Below are 22,531 nucleotides of genomic sequence, written 5' to 3'. Positions count from 1 at the left end.
AATCCACCTTTCTGTTGCACATATAACTATCGTCCACATCTGTGTAGCCTAACGGTGTATTAGTTTGTCCAACTCTTTTTTACGATGATAAGTTTTGAAAATGTTAATTGAAAAATTTCTATGTTTGGTTTCAACATAATTCAATTATCATAAACACTTCTTTGACAATGTTCTTACCCAATAAACACGTTAAAAGATATTGAAAAAAAAATTGAATCTAACAATGCGTAAAAATAGCCGATTCAGCAGTATAATATTATCTCATCTCAACTGTTAGCTTCGTACCGAATAATTACGGGTGTTTTTTTTCCTGTTTTTATCTCTTTTTTTCTGATTTCTTTTTAACGAAAATATATATGATAGGTTTGATTTCAAGACAATAGTAAAAACAATAGATCAGTATTAAAAACTAAGAAGTTCCTCAACAAAGCCTATCAGCTACTAGATGTATAGACACAACTGACAAGTTATTTGGTCTGTTCCGTCTCTGATGTTCGGCACTGAAGAGTCACACCAACAGATGTTTAGGGGAAGCGAAATACGCGTGCATCATTTTTTATTTATTTTTACGTTGTTTTTTTGCCGATTCTCTCTCCTGTACAAAGTGTTGTTTTACCAGCTTCACAGCAATTATGTCAAAGTCTATACCAAGTATACGTCTGACTCAGAAAACTGACTTTGTTACAAATAACACAGTTAACAGAGGTAACTCTTATTGCTGCAATTATTTAAAAAAAAATAGATTTCCCTTCCCATTTATTATTTACAGCCTTCCCATTTATTATTTACAGCCTTCCCATTTATTATTTACAGCTATTATTTACAGCCTTCCCATTTATTATTTACAGCCTTCCCATTTATTATTTACAGTCAAGTAAATTTTATATAAATGAATATTTTTCTATTTCTCTGTTTTGTTATTTTATATCAACCACTATGAACGATTGAGCTTTTTTCTTTGCAAGAGAATTTGAAATGCTCAAAACTTTCCTTTGTTAGTGTAACACGGATCTAAGATACAATATCCCTAGGTAAGAAATTTCTGTTTCTCCTTAGCCTAACTGGACCTGACAATCACAGACTGTGGTTGACAGCTAAAACATACAGCCTTGTCAGCCCAATGCAAGTCCCGTGAAGTAAAACAAATGAGATTTGGAAACCAGATACTTCTCTAATCTAAATCATTACAGACTGACACAAATAGTGCTCCAGTTTGATAATTAAACAGTGTTGTCCAGCTGTCAAATGACAACAGGAGGATCTGTTTTACAGCCTTTTTACCATAACACCCAATCATGAAATAAAAATCTGAAATCAACTTGTATAAAAAATCTTTCTCCCAAAAATTAATCAATTGTTTTATACCCTTTTTTTTGTTTAAATATCTTGAGATTTTTTTAAAATTTTGTTGTTTTTCCATTTCTGAAAATTCAGCTTTAACACTTTTTTTTGGTGGAAAATTTGTCTATTTTTATTTTAAATTTTTCTTAAACATATTATTCTTTTTCCAAATGTCTAAAAATCATTTTAAACTTCATGTTTTTTCAGTAATTTAAAATTAAGCTTTGAACATAATCTTAAACCAACTCCCTTTTCATGCCCAATGGGATGAAATGTCGGCAAACCTTTAGACTGGAATGTACATGTCAGTTCACGTCAAATTCCATGACCTTTAATTTGTCGAAAAAATCTTGTTCACAACATTTTAAACCTATTCCTTTGTAACCCGGCCTGCACTTCTGTTAATTAACTGTAATCACTAACCACACACTTGCCAACTCTCCCTATTTAGGAGGGAGACTCCCTATTTTGGAGGGAGACTCCCTATTTAGGAGGGAGACTCCCTATTTTGGAGGGAGACTCCCTATTTAGGAGGGAGACTCTCTATTTAGGAGGGAGACTCCCTATTTAGGAGGGAGACTCTCTATTTAGGAGGGAGACTCCCTATTTAGGAGGGAGACTCTCTATTTAGGAGGGAGACTCCCTATTTAGGAGGGAGACTCTCTATTTAGGAGGGAGACTCCCTATTTAGGAGGGAGACTCTCTATTTAGGAGGGAGACTCCCTATTTAGGAGGGAGACTCTCTATTTAGGAGGGAGACTCCCTATTTAGGAGGGAGACTCTCTATTTAGGAGGGAGACTCCCTATTTAGGAGGGAGACTCTCTATTTAGGAGGGAGACTCCCTATTTAGGAGGGAGACTCTCTATTTAGGAGGGAGACTCCCTATTTAGGAGGGAGACTCTCTATTTAGGAGGGAGACTCCCTATTTAGGAGGGAGACTCTCTATTTAGGAGGGAGACTCCCTATTTAGGAGGGAGACTCTCTATTTAGGAGGGAGACTCCCTATTTAGGAGGGAGACTCTCTATTTAGGAGGGAGACTCCCTATTTAGGAGGGAGACTCTCTATTTAGGAGGGAGACTCCCTATTTAGGAGGGAGACTCTCTATTTAGGAGGGAGACTCCCTATTTAGGAGGGAGACTCTCTATTTAGGAGGGAGACTCCCTATTTAGGAGGGAGACTCTCTATTTAGGAGGGAGACTCCCTATTTAGGAGGGAGACTCTCTATTTAGGAGGGAGACTCCCTATTTAGGAGGGAGACTCTCTATTTAGGAGGGAGACTCCCTATTTAGGAGGGAGACTCTCTATTTAGGAGGGAGACTCCCTATTTAGGAGGGAGACTCTCTATTTAGGAGGGAGACTCCCTATTTAGGAGGGAGACTCTCTATTTAGGAGGGAGACTCCCTATTTAGGAGGGAGACTCTCTATTTAGGAGGGAGACTCCCTATTTAGGAGGGAGACTCTCTATTTAGGAGGGAGACTCCCTATTTAGGAGGGAGACTCTCTATTTAGGAGGGAGACTCCCTATTTAGGAGGGAGACTCTCTATTTAGGAGGGAGACTCCCTATTTAGGAGGGAGACTCTCTATTTAGGAGGGAGACTCCCTATTTAGGAGGGAGACTCTCTATTTAGGAGGGAGACTCCCTATTTAGGAGGGAGACTCTCTATTTAGGAGGGAGACTCCCTATTTAGGAGGGAGACTCTCTATTTAGGAGGGAGACTCCCTATTTAGGAGGGAGACTCTCTATTTAGGAGGGAGACTCCCTATTTAGGAGGGAGACTCTCTATTTAGGAGGGAGACTCCCTATTTAGGAGGGAGACTCTCTATTTAGGAGGGAGACTCCCTATTTAGGAGGGAGACTCTCTATTTAGGAGGGAGACTCCCTATTTAGGAGGGAGACTCTCTATTTAGGAGGGAGACTCCCTATTTAGGAGGGAGACTCTCTATTTAGGAGGGAGACTCCCTATTTAGGAGGGAGACTCTCTATTTAGGAGGGAGACTCCCTATTTAGGAGGGAGACTCTCTATTTAGGAGGGAGACTCCCTATTTAGGAGGGAGACTCTCTATTTAGGAGGGAGACTCCCTATTTAGGAGGGAGACTCTCTATTTAGGAGGGAGACTCCCTATTTAGGAGGGAGACTCTCTATTTAGGAGGGAGACTCCCTATTTAGGAGGGAGACTCTCTATTTAGGAGGGAGACTCCCTATTTAGGAGGGAGACTCTCTATTTAGGAGGGAGACTCCCTATTTAGGAGGGAGACTCTCTATTTAGGAGGGAGACTCCCTATTTAGGAGGGAGACTCTCTATTTAGGAGGGAGACTCCCTATTTAGGAGGGAGACTCTCTATTTAGGAGGGAGACTCCCTATTTAGGAGGGAGACTCTCTATTTAGGAGGGAGACTCCCTATTTAGGAGGGAGACTCTCTATTTAGGAGGGAGACTCCCTATTTAGGAGGGAGACTCTCTATTTAGGAGGGAGACTCCCTATTTAGGAGGGAGACTCTCTATTTAGGAGGGAGACTCCCTATTTAGGAGGGAGACTCTCTATTTAGGAGGGAGACTCCCTATTTAGGAGGGAGACTCTCTATTTAGGAGGGAGACTCCCTATTTAGGAGGGAGACTCTCTATTTAGGAGGGAGACTCCCTATTTAGGAGGGAGACTCTCTATTTAGGAGGGAGACTCCCTATTTAGGAGGGAGACTCTCTATTTAGGAGGGAGACTCCCTATTTAGGAGGGAGACTCTCTATTTAGGAGGGAGACTCCCTATTTAGGAGGGAGACTCTCTATTTAGGAGGGAGACTCCCTATTTAGGAGGGAGACTCTCTATTTAGGAGGGAGACTCCCTATTTAGGAGGGAGACTCTCTATTTAGGAGGGAGACTCCCTATTTAGGAGGGAGACTCTCTATTTAGGAGGGAGACTCCCTATTTAGGAGGGAGACTCTCTATTTAGGAGGGAGACTCCCTATTTAGGAGGGAGACTCTCTATTTAGGAGGGAGACTCCCTATTTAGGAGGGAGACTCTCTATTTAGGAGGGAGACTCCCTATTTAGGAGGGAGACTCTCTATTTAGGAGGGAGACTCCCTATTTAGGAGGGAGACTCTCTATTTAGGAGGGAGACTCCCTATTTAGGAGGGAGACTCTCTATTTAGGAGGGAGACTCCCTATTTAGGAGGGAGACTCTCTATTTAGGAGGGAGACTCCCTATTTAGGAGGGAGACTCTCTATTTAGGAGGGAGACTCCCTATTTAGGAGGGAGACTCTCTATTTAGGAGGGAGACTCCCTATTTAGGAGGGAGACTCTCTATTTAGGAGGGAGACTCCCTATTTAGGAGGGAGACTCTCTATTTAGGAGGGAGACTCCCTATTTAGGAGGGAGACTCTCTATTTAGGAGGGAGACTCCCTATTTAGGAGGGAGACTCTCTATTTAGGAGGGAGACTCCCTATTTAGGAGGGAGACTCTCTATTTAGGAGGGAGACTCCCTATTTAGGAGGGAGACTCTCTATTTAGGAGGGAGACTCCCTATTTAGGAGGGAGACTCTCTATTTAGGAGGGAGACTCCCTATTTAGGAGGGAGACTCTCTATTTAGGAGGGAGACTCCCTATTTAGGAGGGAGACTCTCTATTTAGGAGGGAGACTCCCTATTTAGGAGGGAGACTCTCTATTTAGGAGGGAGACTCCCTATTTAGGAGGGAGACTCTCTATTTAGGAGGGAGACTCCCTATTTAGGAGGGAGACTCTCTATTTAGGAGGGAGACTCCCTATTTAGGAGGGAGACTCTCTATTTAGGAGGGAGACTCCCTATTTAGGAGGGAGACTCTCTATTTAGGAGGGAGACTCTCTATTTAGGAGGGAGACTCTCTATTTAGGAGGGAGACTCCTGATTTTGGACCCTTAAATTTAGTACAACCAGTGAATTTCCTAACTATTCCTGTATTCTCAGATCTAATGATTTCATCTGAGAAAACAACTCAAAATATGTCTTTTATATATATATATAATTGTTTTCTCACACGTTGGCAAGTATGTGACATCTACACTTTCACAATCCTTGATTTGCAATAAAGTTAGATTTTTGTCCTTAGAAAGAAATCGTCTCTTGATCAATGAATGGCTCTATTTAAAACCTTTGGTTCCCTGCGGTTTATTCCAGTTTTCTCACTGCTGTTACACTGTATCTTGTTTCAATATTTTGTCTGTTTTGATTCAACTTAAACACGAACATTCAATTTTTTTTATAACAAATACTGCTGTGAAGCTCCTTCTAGCTTTTCTGGTCTGTGTGTCCCATCCCTCCACCATCATTTACCAACTTGCTCCGAAAAATGTCTATTATAGCTTAATTTCAGAGAATTCAGAGGTTTCTGTAATCATTATGATTTTCCCAAATTTCAAATTGCCCAGGGCACAAGTGGAATAGGTACAAGTGTATAACCGTTCCTAAATACTTCAAACACTGCCTGATAGAAGTGCTGAATGGCTATCACACCCAGGTCTCATTTTATTTCAAAGCCAGAAATAAAGATAATAACAGGTTATTAGTCAAATATTCCAAAGACGGATTTTACCAAACATCTTTACACTAACACATATTTTTGTAGGCTCTGAAAGTAAATGTATCAATTATTTTTACCGATTTTTTTTATCTAAAGGACATTTGTTAAAACATGAAGTATTTTCTTAAGATATACAATTGTAATTAGCTAGGGAATTCATTTTGACCTGCCGCAGTAGATTTTGTTGCTATTTTGCTAAATTTTAACACGTAAAATGAGCCCTATACTGGAGGTTAGAAACGGTCAAGCCCTTGTAGTGACACCCACTTACATGTACTCCGCCACGATGGTCTCAACAGGCTCCAGACTTCCATAAGGAAGTAGATACAAGTTACACATAGCATCCATTTCATCCCAATCAATTACAAGCTTATATCACCACACAAACATTTATCAGTCTCCAATCCCGAAACTGACAACAATGAATTAACGAGGGCATGTCTCACGTATACCCCCTTCCACAGTGATACAGCCATAAACACTAGACCATACCTGTCTAGTTTGGCTTGTATAATTAAACTTCTAACCACACTTAAGTCACAATCATTTCCTATGTGGTCAAGATATTGGGGGGTCAAGTTCAGCTGGACACTCTCAATTACCCCTCACAACTGCTATACATATAACTATATACACTCTATGTATACACCCACATCCCCTTGAGCCTCCCAAACCATCCCCCTAACCCCAGCGAGCTCAACACAAAATTGACACATTATTTTATCAGAAATAATTTCAAATCTGTTGAAATAATTAAAGGATTAAAATATAAATGTTTTTCCCTAATTATACAAAATACTAGTGATCATGATACAACATCATGAAAAAACATTATATTGCAAATATGTTTAAAATCAATTATTTTTTGAAAAGGCATCTTGGACTTGTCAAGCTGACAATACAAGCTTCCAACCCATGGGGCCTGGGGCAATTGTTCAAAGCTTTGTCAACTTAACAGAATATTGTAAATTTAAAAAAAAAAGGAAAAGGTTTTTTTCTTATTGTCTTCTGGGTTTTCAGCTTACAGTTATATCAAAATGATTCTCTCCAGGTGTTGTTTGAAGTTATGGATATTAACATTTATTTAGGACAAATCCAAGGTGAAATATTTTATAAATTGCCGTTGAGTGAATCAGTTGAGTGAATCAGACATGAATATACGAGGTCTGTATAGGTGTGTACCACTGACCCAGATATCTCTACCTGTATTACCCAAATTCTTAAAATGAACTCGTCTTGTCTTTGATTCAGATTCAACCAATGCGAGTAAGAGGGTAATATCAAGATACAGAATTTATTTTTCATTTTCCTTCCTTGTTTTAATGCATTTAATGCACTCTCCCCACAATATAATAGCATCAGACTTATAGTGACAATGGTCTCCATATCTCAAACTCTTCACTTGAAGTTCTAAGACAAGTGTACATTAATATCAGACTTATAGTGACAATGGTCTCCATATCTCAAACTCTTCATTTGAAGTTCTAAGACAAGTGTACATTAATATCAGACTTATAGTGACAGTGGTCTCCATATCTCAAACTCTTCACTTTAAGTTCTAAGACAAGTGTACATTAATATCAGACTTCACACATATTGATCAGGATACACTTGTAGACCTTTCTCTCATACCCGACAGAATTACCTCCCCTGATCTCCGCTTATATCAATGCAATTTGATTCATAACAATTCTTGCAAACAGCCGTCCTTTCTCCATGCATGGCCAATTAAAATTTCTATTCAGCCAAATTTTTTTTCTTAAATTTCTGAAACATTTAAGATTTTCGGGATTTGACAGTCCTGTTTTTTAAGTTTAAAACTTTTCACATCATATGCCCAGGAAATTTTCCAAAAACTTACAAAATATTGATAACAAATTCAAATAATTTTTCGTGTTTGCTTCCCTATGCTTCAACCATAACATGTTCTTTGGTGTTAGGAAGCAGACTTAGGCCTACGAGGTAAACTCACTGCCGTTGTAAATCTCAAATTCACTTCAAATATTTTTTCGACTACTGGTACACAACCAGGCCAAGCAAAAGTTCTGAAGAGTAAGATCAAAATAAGGATGTGTGCTTCTGGTTAAACAAAACCTACAAGTTCTTAAATAATATCAAATCTGAAATATTGGAAAATCTTTCAAGAGGCATCCATGTCAAATTAAATATTACACTTCCTCAATCTTTCCACTTTTTTTAAAATATATAAACTTGATCTATTTTACAACAATTATGAAACAAGTTATTACTACTTATATCAATCACTTTTGTTGGCTCGGATGTCAGCGTGCTGGGGGTCTTAATGTGGGAGAAACTCCATGTGGTGAACCCATACCTTTTCATGTCCGATCGGGGAATCGAACCCCGGCCGCCTTGGTGAAAGGCGAGTGCGATATCTACTGTAACTCGACCACCCTTTGTCAGGTTTTTTTTCCATTTTGTTATAAGGGATGTTGATAATGTACTGGTATATAATACATTGTTAGGCCAAGCTTGACCTACCATTAGCACTAAACAAATATATATATATGTGTGTTTCTTATTCTCTTATATACCTTGCAAAAATTCCTCCCTACCTGAAACATTGTACGGTCAAATTAAGCCATTTGAATTAGTAAGATCCACTCACTTAGAATCACTTAAGTGCATTTTAAGAAAGCACTATACAATTTGAAAAATAGTTCTAAAATTATTACAAATTACATTCATTTATTCAACAACTTATTTATGTTGTTCATGATAATGACTGTATTGTGCAAAATTAGAACAAGAGGCCCAATGGGCCTGCATCGCTCACCTGGTATAAATCTCACACCTGTAACCTTAAAAGTGATCTAAAATAAAGTTACAGGCAAATTAAGTCATTTTGTTGAACAATTTTATAGCCTTTCATCTCAGGATGCAACTTGCAAAGTATCAACATCCTGGGACCCATGGTTATTCAGAAGAGGTTGTTTAAAGATTTTAAACAAATTTGACCCCTGTGACCTTGAATATAAGTCAAAGTCATTCACTTTAACAAACATAGTAGTCCTTGATCCCAGCATGCTACTGACTAAATATCAACATCCTGAGCCTTTTGGTTATTCAGACCAAGTTGTTAAAATATTTTGAACATATTTGCCCCTTGTGACCTTGAATATGATTTAAGGTCATCCATTTAAACAAACTTAGTAGCCCTTGATCCTAGTATGCTACTGACTAAATATCATCACCCTTGGCATTTTGGTTATTCAGAAGAAGTTGTTTAATGTTTTTCACATATTTGACCCCTGTGACCTTGAATACAGGTGAAGGTCATTCATTTGAACAAACTTGATAGCCCTTTACACCAGCATGCTACTGGCCAAATATCATCACCCTGGGCATTTTGGTTATTCGGAAGAAGTTGTTTAAAGTTTTTAACATATTTGTCCCCAGTGACCTTGAAAATGGGAGAAGGTCATTAATTTTAACAAACTTTGTAGCCCTTCATCTCAGTTTGCTTCTGGCCAAATATTATCACCCTAGGCCTTTCGTTTCGCGCCACGGCATAAGCTCACTTGGCACTTTGTGCCAGGTGAGCTAAAAATGTGTTTTGTTACCTACCTACCCACACTCAAAATCATAATGGAATAGCTATAGGCATCAAGCATCATAAAGGAAACAACGAGTGACCCTTCCAAAGCTTCATGTGCCAATTGTTTATGACATGACTTTGTCGGTACCGCAGTACCAACAAGAAAACACCTAGCTAACTTGGAACACGTTTCAAACTTTTACCCTATTTTCTCTTTGTCCTCTTCTGCAAGTAGGAGGCAACCTACCCGAGCTAGCATAGAGATTCAGACTAACTGAAAAGTTATAGAATCAATATCTTATTTCATGAGACTTTAAAAAATAAACATTATTCCCCGAGTGTTCCAGTTCAAACAGATAAATATAAGTGGATAACATCTCGGTGAATGACTGGTGTCCTTTCTGTGAAGCTGACAGTAACACATGACGATCCTTTCACCTATAAGAGAATTTCTAAATTACAATAACTTTCAAAAATTCTTTACAATAGTCGACAAAAAATGGACTTACCGTTTGGTCTGAAAGTGGTCACTCTCATCCTCCGTCATCTGCTTGACCATGCGTACAACAGGTGAAGGTGGCGGCTCGTCTGGAGAGGGTGGCACAAGTTCTCTCCCTTGTTGGACTCTTCCCTGCCTCATTGAAACCGTCCCTGGTCCCACAACATTCTCATAGATCGACACGCCGCCCACATTTTCGTACAGTGGCGGGTCTTCTGGCAGGGGAGCAGACTGTTCCGTGCTGGTTACCTTCACCTCAATTACCTCTTCTTCGACCTCTGTATTTGGAACATGTGGTGGTGGTGGTGGCGGTGACGGGGGAGAGGGCAGTTCTTCTGAAGACAAATTCGGTGGTGAGGACTTGATGACCTGTCCAAGGGCTCGACTATAGGGAGGAGGAGGGGTTTCTGGGACTGGATACGGGGGAGGGGGAGGCCGTTCCGACAATTCAACGTCCAAGGAAGTGTCATCAGTTATCGACTCAAGAATTTCATCTGGTGGGGAGGAGTCTGGGATGGGGGGAGGGGTTGATGATGGAGGCAGGTCATCATCATCCTCTAATGTAGTGCTGGACTTGAGGAACGACTGTGGTTTACGTGGAACAGGCGTGGGTTTTGGCACGATGGCAGGTTTTGTGGGAATCGGAGGTTTTGGCTTGTTGGAGGACACTTTTCTGGTCCGAGGCTGTCCAGATTCTTGGACATCAGATTTGGAATCACTAGACTCGGAGTCGGATCTGACCCGCGACGTCAGGTCAAGTTGAGGAATGTTTACACGGACACTAGCTTTCGTTTGTTTTCCTTCCCCACTAACTTCCCCATTTTGGACACGTGGGTCATCGTCATCATCAGATATGCTTTCTACGAAATTCTGTTTTTTAGAACTGCTAGGTTCAGAATCATCTAATGCATCCATTGATCGTGACTTCTGGGGCAGACCTTGATGTTTGTGCTTCTTCCAATCGAAGAAACTATCCGCAACATCCGACTTTTGTTCTCGCACTTCCCAGGACCTCCGTTTAGCTTGGAAGTCCGACTTGTTATCATGCTTCCAGTATTTATCCGCCTTCAGCAAAGCTGCCTGTATTTCTTCACGACTAACTCTCTTGCCATCAGCTACTGCCGAAGAACTGTCATCTTTACGTTTACGACGTAGCACTACTCCACCTGATCTCGAATCACTATCACTGGAAGGCTTATCGTTACTAGCCAATGAATCTGAATTATCATGTGATCCAGATCTACTCCTCGTATCGTCTCTGCTCTGTCGTGTCCGGCCGGAGTATCCGGACTGTACTGACAGGTCATAGTTTCGGGAATGGTTTTTATCCGTGTCACTAGATTCTGTCTGCATAGGTTTTTCCTCTTTGCGATACCTACTCACACCGTACTTGTGTTCATCATTACTTGCATCCGAATGTTGTCGCCGTTTCCATAACAACCCACCAGGGGCATTACTGTGTAGAGGAAGCGACGGCTTTGGAGCAGACTTCTCAGTTCGTATCACATCTTGTTGAAAGGCTAGATTGTTTGGTCTCTGATCAGCACGAGAACGTCGTCCAAAACCATGCGATGTCGGAACAGAATCGTCCCTGTCTGCAGGTTCTGAGGATGAACGACGTTTACCTACAGTTTCAAGAGGTTCGGAATGTGAATTAATAAGAACATCCTCAGAAGGGGAGCGAACTCTACCTTCCGGACTGGATGGAGAACTCAATGTAGGAGAAAGAATTGGGGATGGAGAAGTAGTTCTTGGCGAAGTTTTCCTTGCTAGATATCGATCAGGTTCCAGTGTGTTAGCGCGTGCCTGTTGGTCTAATCGTGCGAACAGTGCACGAGTATAGTTAAACCTATCTACATGATTCGTCGCATCTAGTAGCTTCTTCGGATCGGAAGACCTTGGGGGAGACAAAGCCTTACCTGCTCTGATACTCGAAAGATCAAAAGTTTTTTTCTTTTTTATTTCTGGGGACTTTTCGGGAACTGGGGGTGGATGTCGAGTCGGGTTGCTTTTTGTCTCTCCTGCCTTCACATCATCTCCTGTCTGGAACATCTCCTTAATTTTGCTGACGTTGGATCGAAATTTAACGTGGGATCGTCCAATTCCATCACCGTTATTGAACACATTTTCGTTGACGATTGGAGCAGATTTCACACTCTCCTGGGTCTCCATCTCATCTTTTACGCTGGGCGGTAGATTTTCTACTTCATCAACCACACTTCCACTTCTACGCCGACTTGCCCTCAACACGTCGTAACGACTGTCCTGGTTCCGTGCCATCCTGCCATTGATAACAGATGAGATGACGATGATAAACAAAGTTGTATTTTCATATGAAGAAGAAAAGGTACAGAAATATGCAGAATACAACTTTTTTTGCGACAACACTACTCGACTATGTCACTTTCTAAACACATTCTTTATACACTTCGGTAGAAATGCTCCAAGTTAGAAAATCACAATCCAGTTTTAACACGATTTGGAATTCTGAGAATAAGCTTGAATATGTGGCGACTTGACGTTTGAAGAGTTTGAGCTCGGCGACATTAGGGCAAGGAGAGTCCGGTGGATAAAAGGGAGGATATGATTGGATACCGTAGGATGGTTGTTATGGTTACTCCATCCTGTCTTCTTCAACACCAGGATGCCATTATGGATGTGAACCTCCTGGTTGAGTAATCTGAAAACAGAAAACATTAACAGATACTAAAGGCAAAGAATGGTATGCAAAGAAGATGGTCCAAATATTTAATGAAGGCAAAACAAATCTGTTTCCCGAAAATTTTATTGTATATTTTTTTAGTAAGGTTTATAGTTATTTTTAACAAGTCCTTCCTTGAGATTTACTTTAAAACTAGAAAATGTCTGTAAGACATAAATGCCCCTGCTCATGGATGGGACGAGACGGGACGGACATGGGCAGCACTGTATGTCCCACCCATTTCATTGCGGGGGAATAAAAAGTTTAGGGGAGGCAAAGAAAATTAGGGTATACATAAACATGTACGTAGGGTTACTGAAAACAAAAAATATTTTGGCCTTAATATTTCACATAGTTACTCTGTATTTCTGAGAACAATGACTCATTAATTAGTTTGAAAAGAAAATCTGAAAATCACATGGAAGGCAAACTGAAATTGAGTCTGATAATTAAGAGGATAACTGGAGAAGAAATGGATAAAGTCATTAGGCAGTATATAGATTAAACAATGATTACTTATGAATGGGTGTATATTTCATAATCCCCCCCACCCACAGGTCCTTATTTACACATCCCCCCACCCACAGGTCCTTATTTACACATCCCCCCCAACCACAGGTCCTTATTTACACATCTCCTCACCCACAGGTCCTTATTTACACATCCCCCCACCCACAGGGCCTTATTTACACATCCCCCCACCCATAGGTCCTTATTTACACATCCCCCCACCCACAGGGCCTTATTTACACATCCCCCCACCCATAGGTCCTTATTTATACATCCTCCCACCCACAGGTCCTTATTTACACATCACCCCCCCCACAGGTCCTTATTTACACATCACCCCACCCACAGGTCCTTCTTTACACATCCCCCCACCCACAGGTCCTTATTTACACCCCCCCCCCACAGGTCCTTATTTACACATCCCCCCACCCATAGGTCCTTATTTACACATCCCCCCACCCACAGGGCCTTATTTACACATCCCCCCCACCCACAGGTCCTTATTCACACATCTCCTCACCCACAGGTCCTTATTTACACATCCCCCCCACCCCCAGGTCCTTATTTACACATCTCCTCACCCACAGGTCCTTATTTACACATCCCCCCCAACCACAGGTCCTTATTTACACATCTCCTCACCCAGAGGTCCTTATTTACACATCCCCCCCCCCACAGGTCCTTATTTACACATCCTCCCACCCACATGTCCTTATTTACACATCCTCCCACCCACAGGTCCTTATTTACACATCACCCCACCCACAGGTCCTTATTTACACATCCCCCCACCCACAGGGCCTTATTTACACATCCCCCCACCCATAGGTCCTTATTTATACATCCTCCCACCCACAGGTCCTTATTTACACATCCCCCGCCCACAGGTCCTTATTTACACATCCCCCCACCCACATGTCCTTATTTACACATCCCCCCACCCACAGGTCCTTATTTACCCATCCCCCCCACCCACAGGTCCTTATTTACACATCCTCCCACCCACAGGTCCTTATTTACACACACCCACCCACAGGTCCTTATTTACACATCCCCCCCCCCACAGGTCCTTATTTACACATCTCCCCACCCACAGGTCCTTATTTACACATCCTCCCACCCACAGGTCCTTATTTACACATCCCCCCCCCCACAGGTCCTTATTTACACATCTCCCCACCCACAGGTCCTTATTTACACATCCCCCCATCCACAGGTCCTTATTTACACTTCCTCCCACCCACAGGTCCTTATTTACACATCCCCCCCCCCCACAGGTCCTTATTTACACATCTCCCCACCCACAGGTCCTTATTTACACATCCCCCCATCCACAGGTCCTTATTTACACTTCCTCCCACCCACAGGTCCTTATTTACACATCCCCCGCCCACAGGTCCTTATTTACACATCCCCCCACCCACAGGGCCTTATTTACACATCCCCCCACCCATAGGTCCTTATTTATACATCCTCCCACCCACAGGTCCTTATTTACACATCTCCTCACCCAGAGGTCCTTATTTACACATCCCCCCACCCACAGGGCCTTATTTACACATCCCCCCACCCATAGGTCCTTATTTATACATCCTCCCACCCACAGGTCCTTATTTACACATCCCCCGCCCACAGGTCCTTATTTACACATCCCCCCACCCACAGGGCCTTATTTACACATCCCCCCCACCCACAGGTCCTTATTTACACATCTCCTCACCCACAGGTCCTTATTTACACATCATCCCCCCACCCACAGGTCCTTATTTACACATCTCCTCACCCATTTACACATCCCCCCACCCACAGGTCCTTATTTACACATCTCCTCACCCAGAGGTCCTTATTTACACATCCCCCCCACCCACAGGTCCTTATTTACACATCTCCTCACCCACAGGTCCTTATTTACACATCCCCCCCACCCACAGGTCCTTATTTACACATCACCCCACCCACAGGTCCTTATTTACACATCACCCCACCCACAGGTCCTTATTTACACATCACCCCACCCACAGGTCCTTATTTACACATCCCCCCACCCACAGGTCCTTATTTACACATCACCCCACCCACAGGTCCTTATTTACACATCACCCCACCCACAGGTCCTTATTTACACATCACCCCACCCACAGGTCCTTATTTACACATCCCCCCACCCAAAGGTCCTTATTTACACATCCCCCACCCAAAGGTCCTTATTTACACATCCCCCACCCAAAGGTCCTTATTTACACATCCCCCACCCAAAGGTCCTTATTTACACATCCCCCACCCAAAGGTCCTTATTTACACATCCCCCACCCAAAGGTCCTTATTTACACATCCCCCACCCAAAGGTCCTTATTTACACATCCCCCCACCCACAGGTCCTTATTTACACATCCCCCCACCCACAGGTCCTTATTTACACATCCCCCCACCCACAGGTCCTTATTTACACATCCCCCCACCCACAGGTCCTTATTTACACATCCCCCCACCCACAGGTCCTTATTTACACATCCCCCCACCCACAGGTCCTTATTTACACATCCCCCCACCCACAGGTCCTTATTTACACATCCCCCCACCCACAGGTCCTTATTTACACATCCCCCCACCCACAGGTCCTTATTTACACATCCCCCCACCCACAGGTCCTTATTTACACATCCCCCCACCCACAGGTCCTTATTTACACATCCCCCCACCCACAGGTCCTTATTTACACATCCCCCCACCCACAGGTCCTTATTTACACATCCCCCCACCCACAGGTCCTTATTTACACATCCCCCCACCCACAGGTCCTTATTTACACATCCCCCCACCCACAGGTCCTTATTTACACATCCCCCCACCCACAGGTCCTTATTTACACATCCCCCCACCCACAGGTCCTTATTTACACATCCCCCCACCCACAGGTCCTTATTTACACATCCCCCCACCCACAGGTCCTTATTTACACATCCCCCCACCCACAGGTCCTTCATTTTAATTTAAAATCTTTCTGATAGAAATGTGGTTGGAATTATCAGAATGGGATCTGGATACAAACAGTTCCTTTTCCTATTTAGGTAGAATAAAATACAATATAAGGTGGGTTTTTTCACACAATCTTGCTGAAACGTCATCATCTATATAAAATACATATATGTGTATGTGTTATGAAGCTGCTAATTAGTATTATACTGAGGCAAAACATGTATTTAAAACAAGAAAAAAAAATGTTGGATTGTTTCACTTGAGGAATACTGAATTACTGCAGGGCCACTGAACATGTGTACGGCATCTAACTCATTCTACCCTGAAGACAAATTTGAAATCTTCCAACTCAGAGGATGGAATAGTTGATTTTGAAATTTTAGGGGTGAATGAGTTAAGGATCCCCGTACCACTGCCAAAAACTGTAACTAGACATTGGAAACTGTTATCCAGCGTGACTATATGGCTTTGATAAATCATTTCTGAAGAGAAAACCTAATACCTTACAGGACTTTTATGAAAAAACAGCAACGCTGAAATTAGCAAAAGATAATCAACAAAACCAACTGGAGTTAAAAATTCAGCGGGACTACACTAGAACAAGGTTCGAACCCTGAACCCAATATTGTTATAGTAACTAACCGACTGAGCTACCTTGTCAACAGAATGTCCTCGCCCAACTGTGCTAACCCTGAACCCACTATTGTTATAGTGTCTAACCGACTGAGCTACCTTGTCAACAGAATGTCCTCGCCCAACTGTGCTAACCCTGAACCCACTATTGTTATAGTGTCTAACCGACTGAGCTACCTTGTCAACAGAATGTCCTCACCCAACTGTGCTACATGTACAGGTATATTCAAAATGAAACAGAGGGGAGGTTATATAGTTTCTGTATGTATATACCAAATCCCAAAGTGTGTCGGGACAGGGATCCTTAAAGCCTGAAAGCTTATAAACACACCAACCATCTCTTTTGATGTCAAGTGTGCTCGTCCAGTATCTCACCTGGGCGTATATAACGATCACTATAGCTAGGAGACCGTATCTCGTTAAGGTGTGAGCACCCCTGACCCAGGTGAATCAACTTACAGCCGGTCAAACACCAAAGTAAAAGTGTGTGACACCTGCAGCAAATGAGAATACACAGGTAACACATTTACCTGTATATATATATACATATATAGGGATCATCACCTGATGTCTTACCTGTAGCTATCTCACCTGGCACCCACACAGGTAACAGGTGACCGTACCACTAGACATATATATAGACACTATCAGATTATTTTATCACTAGCCTGATATTTTTATAGGTACTTCATTTCTATTATATATGTATTGACATTTTCTGATGCAAGGGAGATAACTAGACATTTCTTAAATATTTATAAACCAGACATAACATTCAAAAACACAACCTGTGTGTGAACGTCAATATTTTTATGCTTTAGTTTTTAAAAGTTCTGCGACTACATAGATTTAATTAATACGCTGCGAATTCTGGCAGCCTGAACATTTTTTCAAAGATTTCCTATAGTAAAACATATCGTTTGATAGAGCTTTAATGGTTACTACTGTTAAAAAAAATAATGAAAAATGAAATCTTATGTTTATAGGCATTTAAAAAGTTACAGTCAAACTAACCATACTGACATGAATAGTCTGGTGTGTGCATTTTTGAACTTCCTGTTTCAGGTTACACCGTTTAAATGAAACTGTATTGTATAAAGATATACATGTATATATACAGCCATTCACTGAATACCCAACAGTCTGCTGATATTTGAATGAACTAAATTCTACACATATTCATCACACATCTGTACACAAAAGATTAAAAGTTTTTAAATCTGAAGGCTAACTTGCTATTCACTGAAAACCTGTTCCTCATGCTAACAGAGGGTAGAGTTACATGGTACTCTCCTATAGAGCACAAACCCACACTTGACTGGGACCTTCACTACGAAATGATTTAAAATCCGGCTACGAAAAATGTCCAAAGGTTTTTGAAAATGTATTCTGCTGATATGCACAACAAATTCATCCTTGCCAACTCTCCCTATTTAGGAAGGAGACTCCCGATTTTGGACCCTTAAATTTAGTATTTTCAACCGGTGAATTTGCTAAACTATTCCTGTATTCTCAGATCTAATGATTTCCTCTGAGAGAACAACTTAAAAGTATGTCATTTTAAAGGTTTGTTTTGGTCTCTAGGGGGTATATATATTCACACATTTATTTATGTTTTAATTTTGAGCATGCAGAATCTCCCCATGGAAATTTCAAAAAGTTGGCAAATATGCAATTTTATGAAGATTTAATTAAATTTTACAGTTTCATATACATATAGACATATATACATGTAGACATATATATAGACATGTAGACATATAGACATAGACATGTAGACATGTAGACATATAGACATATAGATGTAGACATGTAGACATATAGACATATAGATGTAGACATGTAGACATATAGACATATAGATGTAGACATGTAGACATATAGATATAGACATATAGATGTAGACATGTAGACATGTAGACAGATAGACATGTAGACATGTAGACATGTAGACATGTAGACATATAGATGTAGACATGTAGACATGTAAACAGATAGACATGTAGACATGTACGTACTCGGACTTTAACAAAAGTACGTACTATAACGTAACTTAACCTACATCCCATTACACCTATTGAACAAATTACTGAAGAAACGGGTAAAGAAATGCATTGTACCATGAAGAAAATATCAGTTTTCCTCCCAATTTTTTCAACATTCTTTTGAAAGGTCATGAAATTTTTAACATGGCGTCACTAAGTATCGGTTTTATCTGGATCGCCAGTAAACTTTGATGGGCGAGGATCAAACATCTTACGGGAAAGACAATGTTTTCAATTCATGCAGGCCTAGGCCTCGTATATGAATGCCCTAAAATTTGTCCCACAGATGTTGGGTATTATGACCAATACTATACCGGTTTAACTCATTCACCCCTGAGACACATTTGAACTCTCCCAATTCAAAGGTTTGAATAGTTCATTATGATATTTTAGGGGTGAAAGAGTTAAATAATTAATATTTTTATGTCTATAGCTCTATAATCCTGCAATGTGTACCGGACAGCTTCTTAAAATAAAAGATAACAATAATAGATTTGTCATGCCAAGCAATTTTATGTATGGTTATGGGGTGGGGGATCTCAACCGTTTCCAAGCTGTGACTCAGGGGTTAAGTCTCCAAGGGTGGGGCAGTCCCCAAGGCCATTATGGAAGCATATGTGCATTCATCTGTTTATACTCAGCAATTGTATATACCGTTATAGGGTGGGGATCTCAACCATTTCCAAGTAATTAACTTTTTTAGCCCCACCCCTTAGCCAAGGGGGTCAGCCCCACTGTTTGTACAATTCTGAATCCCTGCCTCCCATGAATGCTTCCGACCAAATATGATCGATATCCATGGCATAGTTCTACAGAAGAAATCGTTTATAGCAATATAGCCAAATTGCCCGTTTTGGCCCCACCATTTGTACAATTTTGAATCTCCACCACCTAGGGATGCTTCCAGTCAAATATGGTTGATATCCATCTCTTAGTTCCAGAGAAGATGTCACTTAAAGCAATATAGCCAAATTGCCCCCTTTTGGCCCCTCCCCTCAGTCCCCTGGGGGGGGGTCAGCCCCACCATTTGTACAATTTTGAATCCCCACCACCTAGGGATGCTTCCAGTCAAATTTAGTTAAATTCCAATCAGTGGTTATGAAGAAGAAGTCGTTTAAAGCAATTGTTGACGTACAGATGACGGACTCCACAATATGGCATAATTATAATATAAGCTCACCTTGGTCCTTCGGACCTGGTGAGCTAAAAATGAGTCACATTAAAAAACTGGGAATATATTTCAAAATTACACCAGAAACCATCGATATTTTCCAGACTAAAAATACATCCTTATTTATCAAAGATCGTTTCATTTTAGATGTTGCAGCTGAATACAAGCTAAAAAAAAATAATAATTGAGAAACTTTAAAGAGATTTTGGGAAATAATTGCAATATTTTACATTTGGAATTTGGGCTGAATTTCGGCCCAAAAATGGTCCTATAAAAAGCCTGGCACACAATATCTCGGAGTCAGGAATTACGTACTGATTCCTTTAATTTGTTTATGATCTAATAACTTAAATATCAATCCAATAATGACATTAAATCTGGATATACACGCTATAGGTACATACACATAACAATCGGGAAATAAAATCTATATGTTGGGCCCGGTAATTCACCTGTATATTTTACCTGTAATGTATTTACAAATAGATCTTTGAGGTCACAGACGTTTTAATTTATAGTGGTGCCTGTATGTGTACCCAAGGCCCTGCCCTGGCCAGGGATCTGCCTTAGGCCTGTCCCAAGCCAGCCGACTTACATGTATATTACATAGAGCCATGGATCTGCCCTAGGCCTGTCCAAGCTGACTGATATTATACAGCCATGGATCTGCCCTAGGCCTGTCCAAGCTGACTTATATTATACAGCAATGGATCTGCCATAGGCCTGTCCCAGCTGACTTATATTATACAGCCATGGATCTGCCCGAGGCCTGTCCCAGCTGACTTATATTATACAGCCATGGATCTGCCCGAGGCCTGTCCAAGCTGACTTATATCATACAGCCATGGATCTGCCTTAGGCCTGTCCCAGCTGACTTATATTATACAGCCATGGATCTGCCCTAGGCCTGTCCCAACTGACTTATATTATACAGCCATGGATAGTATATGCTGTATATTTATCGTATTTAATTGATTTCAATTCATCAGTGATTTATACACACATATATGTGTTTTTATGAAATAAAATACATATACACAGTTTTTATGAAACAGATACATATATAGAAGCAAAGATTTATATATACATAAATATACATATACATATTCTGTTTATATCGCCAAATTAAATTTGATTCTATTTTTAACACTTATAAATCATTGTTTGCTAGATCTTCTAAAAGTCATTCTGTAAAAACGAATTGAAAAGAAAACTTCATGCATACCAATAAATCTACCGACATTTTTTTAGGTGGCATGGGATGGTAGGAGGATAGGGGCAAAACAAGAAACACAAATATATACAAGTACAATAGATTTTGGCTAATTGTATTTGGAACAGGATACAAATATTTGAAGACTGATAATCATATAATTCTCTTACCTTAAATATAAGACTGGAAGTACTTTATTTTGTTATGAGCATATTTCTGAAGTTTAACTTCTCTAAAAGTAATTATAGCCACTATAATGAACAATTGCTCTCTATTACTCACAAACAAAGGGAGGTAATCAGCACATCCTGCTCAGACCTCTTGATTAACTTGGCACTTGAAGCAATGCTGGGATGACAAGTGTTTTGTTGGTAAGATCAAGTGTCCGGTCAAGAGAGTAACTAATTGATACGGCCTTGTAACACTTACCACACAAACTGTATTACTGTACATATTTTTGGAATTAAAACCTCCCTTGAATTGGGGAAAATTGACAATGTCACGAACATTTGCGAATCTATTTACTTATATTTATTTCCCCTTTAGAGTTTAACAGTTTTTTTTTTTTTTATACAAACCACAAGTGAACATAGATAAGAAAAATCCTATGTTATGTACGAAAAACCCAACTATTACACTGTCAAAACGGTATCATTATAAAAATGAATTGGAAATCCAGGTTTGATATTTAGGGCGACAAGATCTTTTTTAGAAAAAAAAACAATAGGATCCATAATAGAAAATGAAAATGCCATAAAAAAGTAATATTAGACAGCAAACCAAAACTTTCTGAAGTTCCCATGCAATAGTTTTACTGTTTAATGGAAATAAATAAAACAAGAGGCCCATGGGCCTTAACGGTCACCTGATATATTTATACAGAGAGTTGATTTTGTTTTTAACATGAACAGAAATATTATTCAAAGTGACATAAAACAATAAAACCACCTTATTCAATATCTAGCATACAGATTTCAGACTAAAAAGGATTTGAAACTAGCGCCTTTGATTCTAAACAAGGAAAATGAAGAAATTTTAGCACACTGACTCCTTTGAGCCCCACCCTACAGCCCTTGAGGGTAGGGTTGGCTCAAAATTTTCAAAGTATCAAACTGTCAATTCAAGGTTATAATTCCAATCAAGTTATTAACATGTAATATTCAAAGTATCATTTGCCATTATAAACCATAATACATTTTGCCCCCCCTCCCCCAGGGGGTAAACGTGAGACCCTAGGGTCATAAACCTTAAGACCCTTCCATCTATGAAGAGTATTTGATTCTACCATATCTGGGTCTTGAGAAGAAGATTTTTGAAATTTCAGT

General features: G+C 40.5%; 1 protein-coding gene and 1 pseudogene across 5 annotated transcripts in view; one reads left to right on the top strand and one right to left on the bottom strand.

Annotated features, from left to right (window-relative positions):
* LOC110456969 overlaps positions 1-22,531 on the bottom strand; it is an 84,041-nt gene that overhangs the window by 51,579 nt on the left and 9,931 nt on the right. For all 5 annotated transcript variants that reach the window (XM_021508038.1, XM_021508041.1, XM_021508042.1 and 2 more), the window contains exon 2: positions 9,968-12,637. In XM_021508038.1, the coding sequence (XP_021363713.1) occupies positions 9,968-12,237 (2,270 nt within the window). In that variant the 5' untranslated portion in view covers positions 12,238-12,637. The remainder of the gene's footprint in view (positions 1-9,967; positions 12,638-22,531) is intronic.
* Positions 12,836-16,177, top strand: LOC110456963 (annotated as a pseudogene).

Source organism: Mizuhopecten yessoensis, unplaced genomic scaffold, assembly GCF_002113885.1.
Source record: "Mizuhopecten yessoensis strain PY_sf001 unplaced genomic scaffold, ASM211388v2 scaffold8989, whole genome shotgun sequence".
In the NCBI taxonomy this organism is placed as follows: Eukaryota; Metazoa; Mollusca; class Bivalvia; order Pectinida; family Pectinidae; genus Mizuhopecten; species Mizuhopecten yessoensis.
The sequence above is the reverse complement of the archived record's forward strand: the minus strand, read 5'-3'. Positions and strand labels throughout refer to the sequence as shown.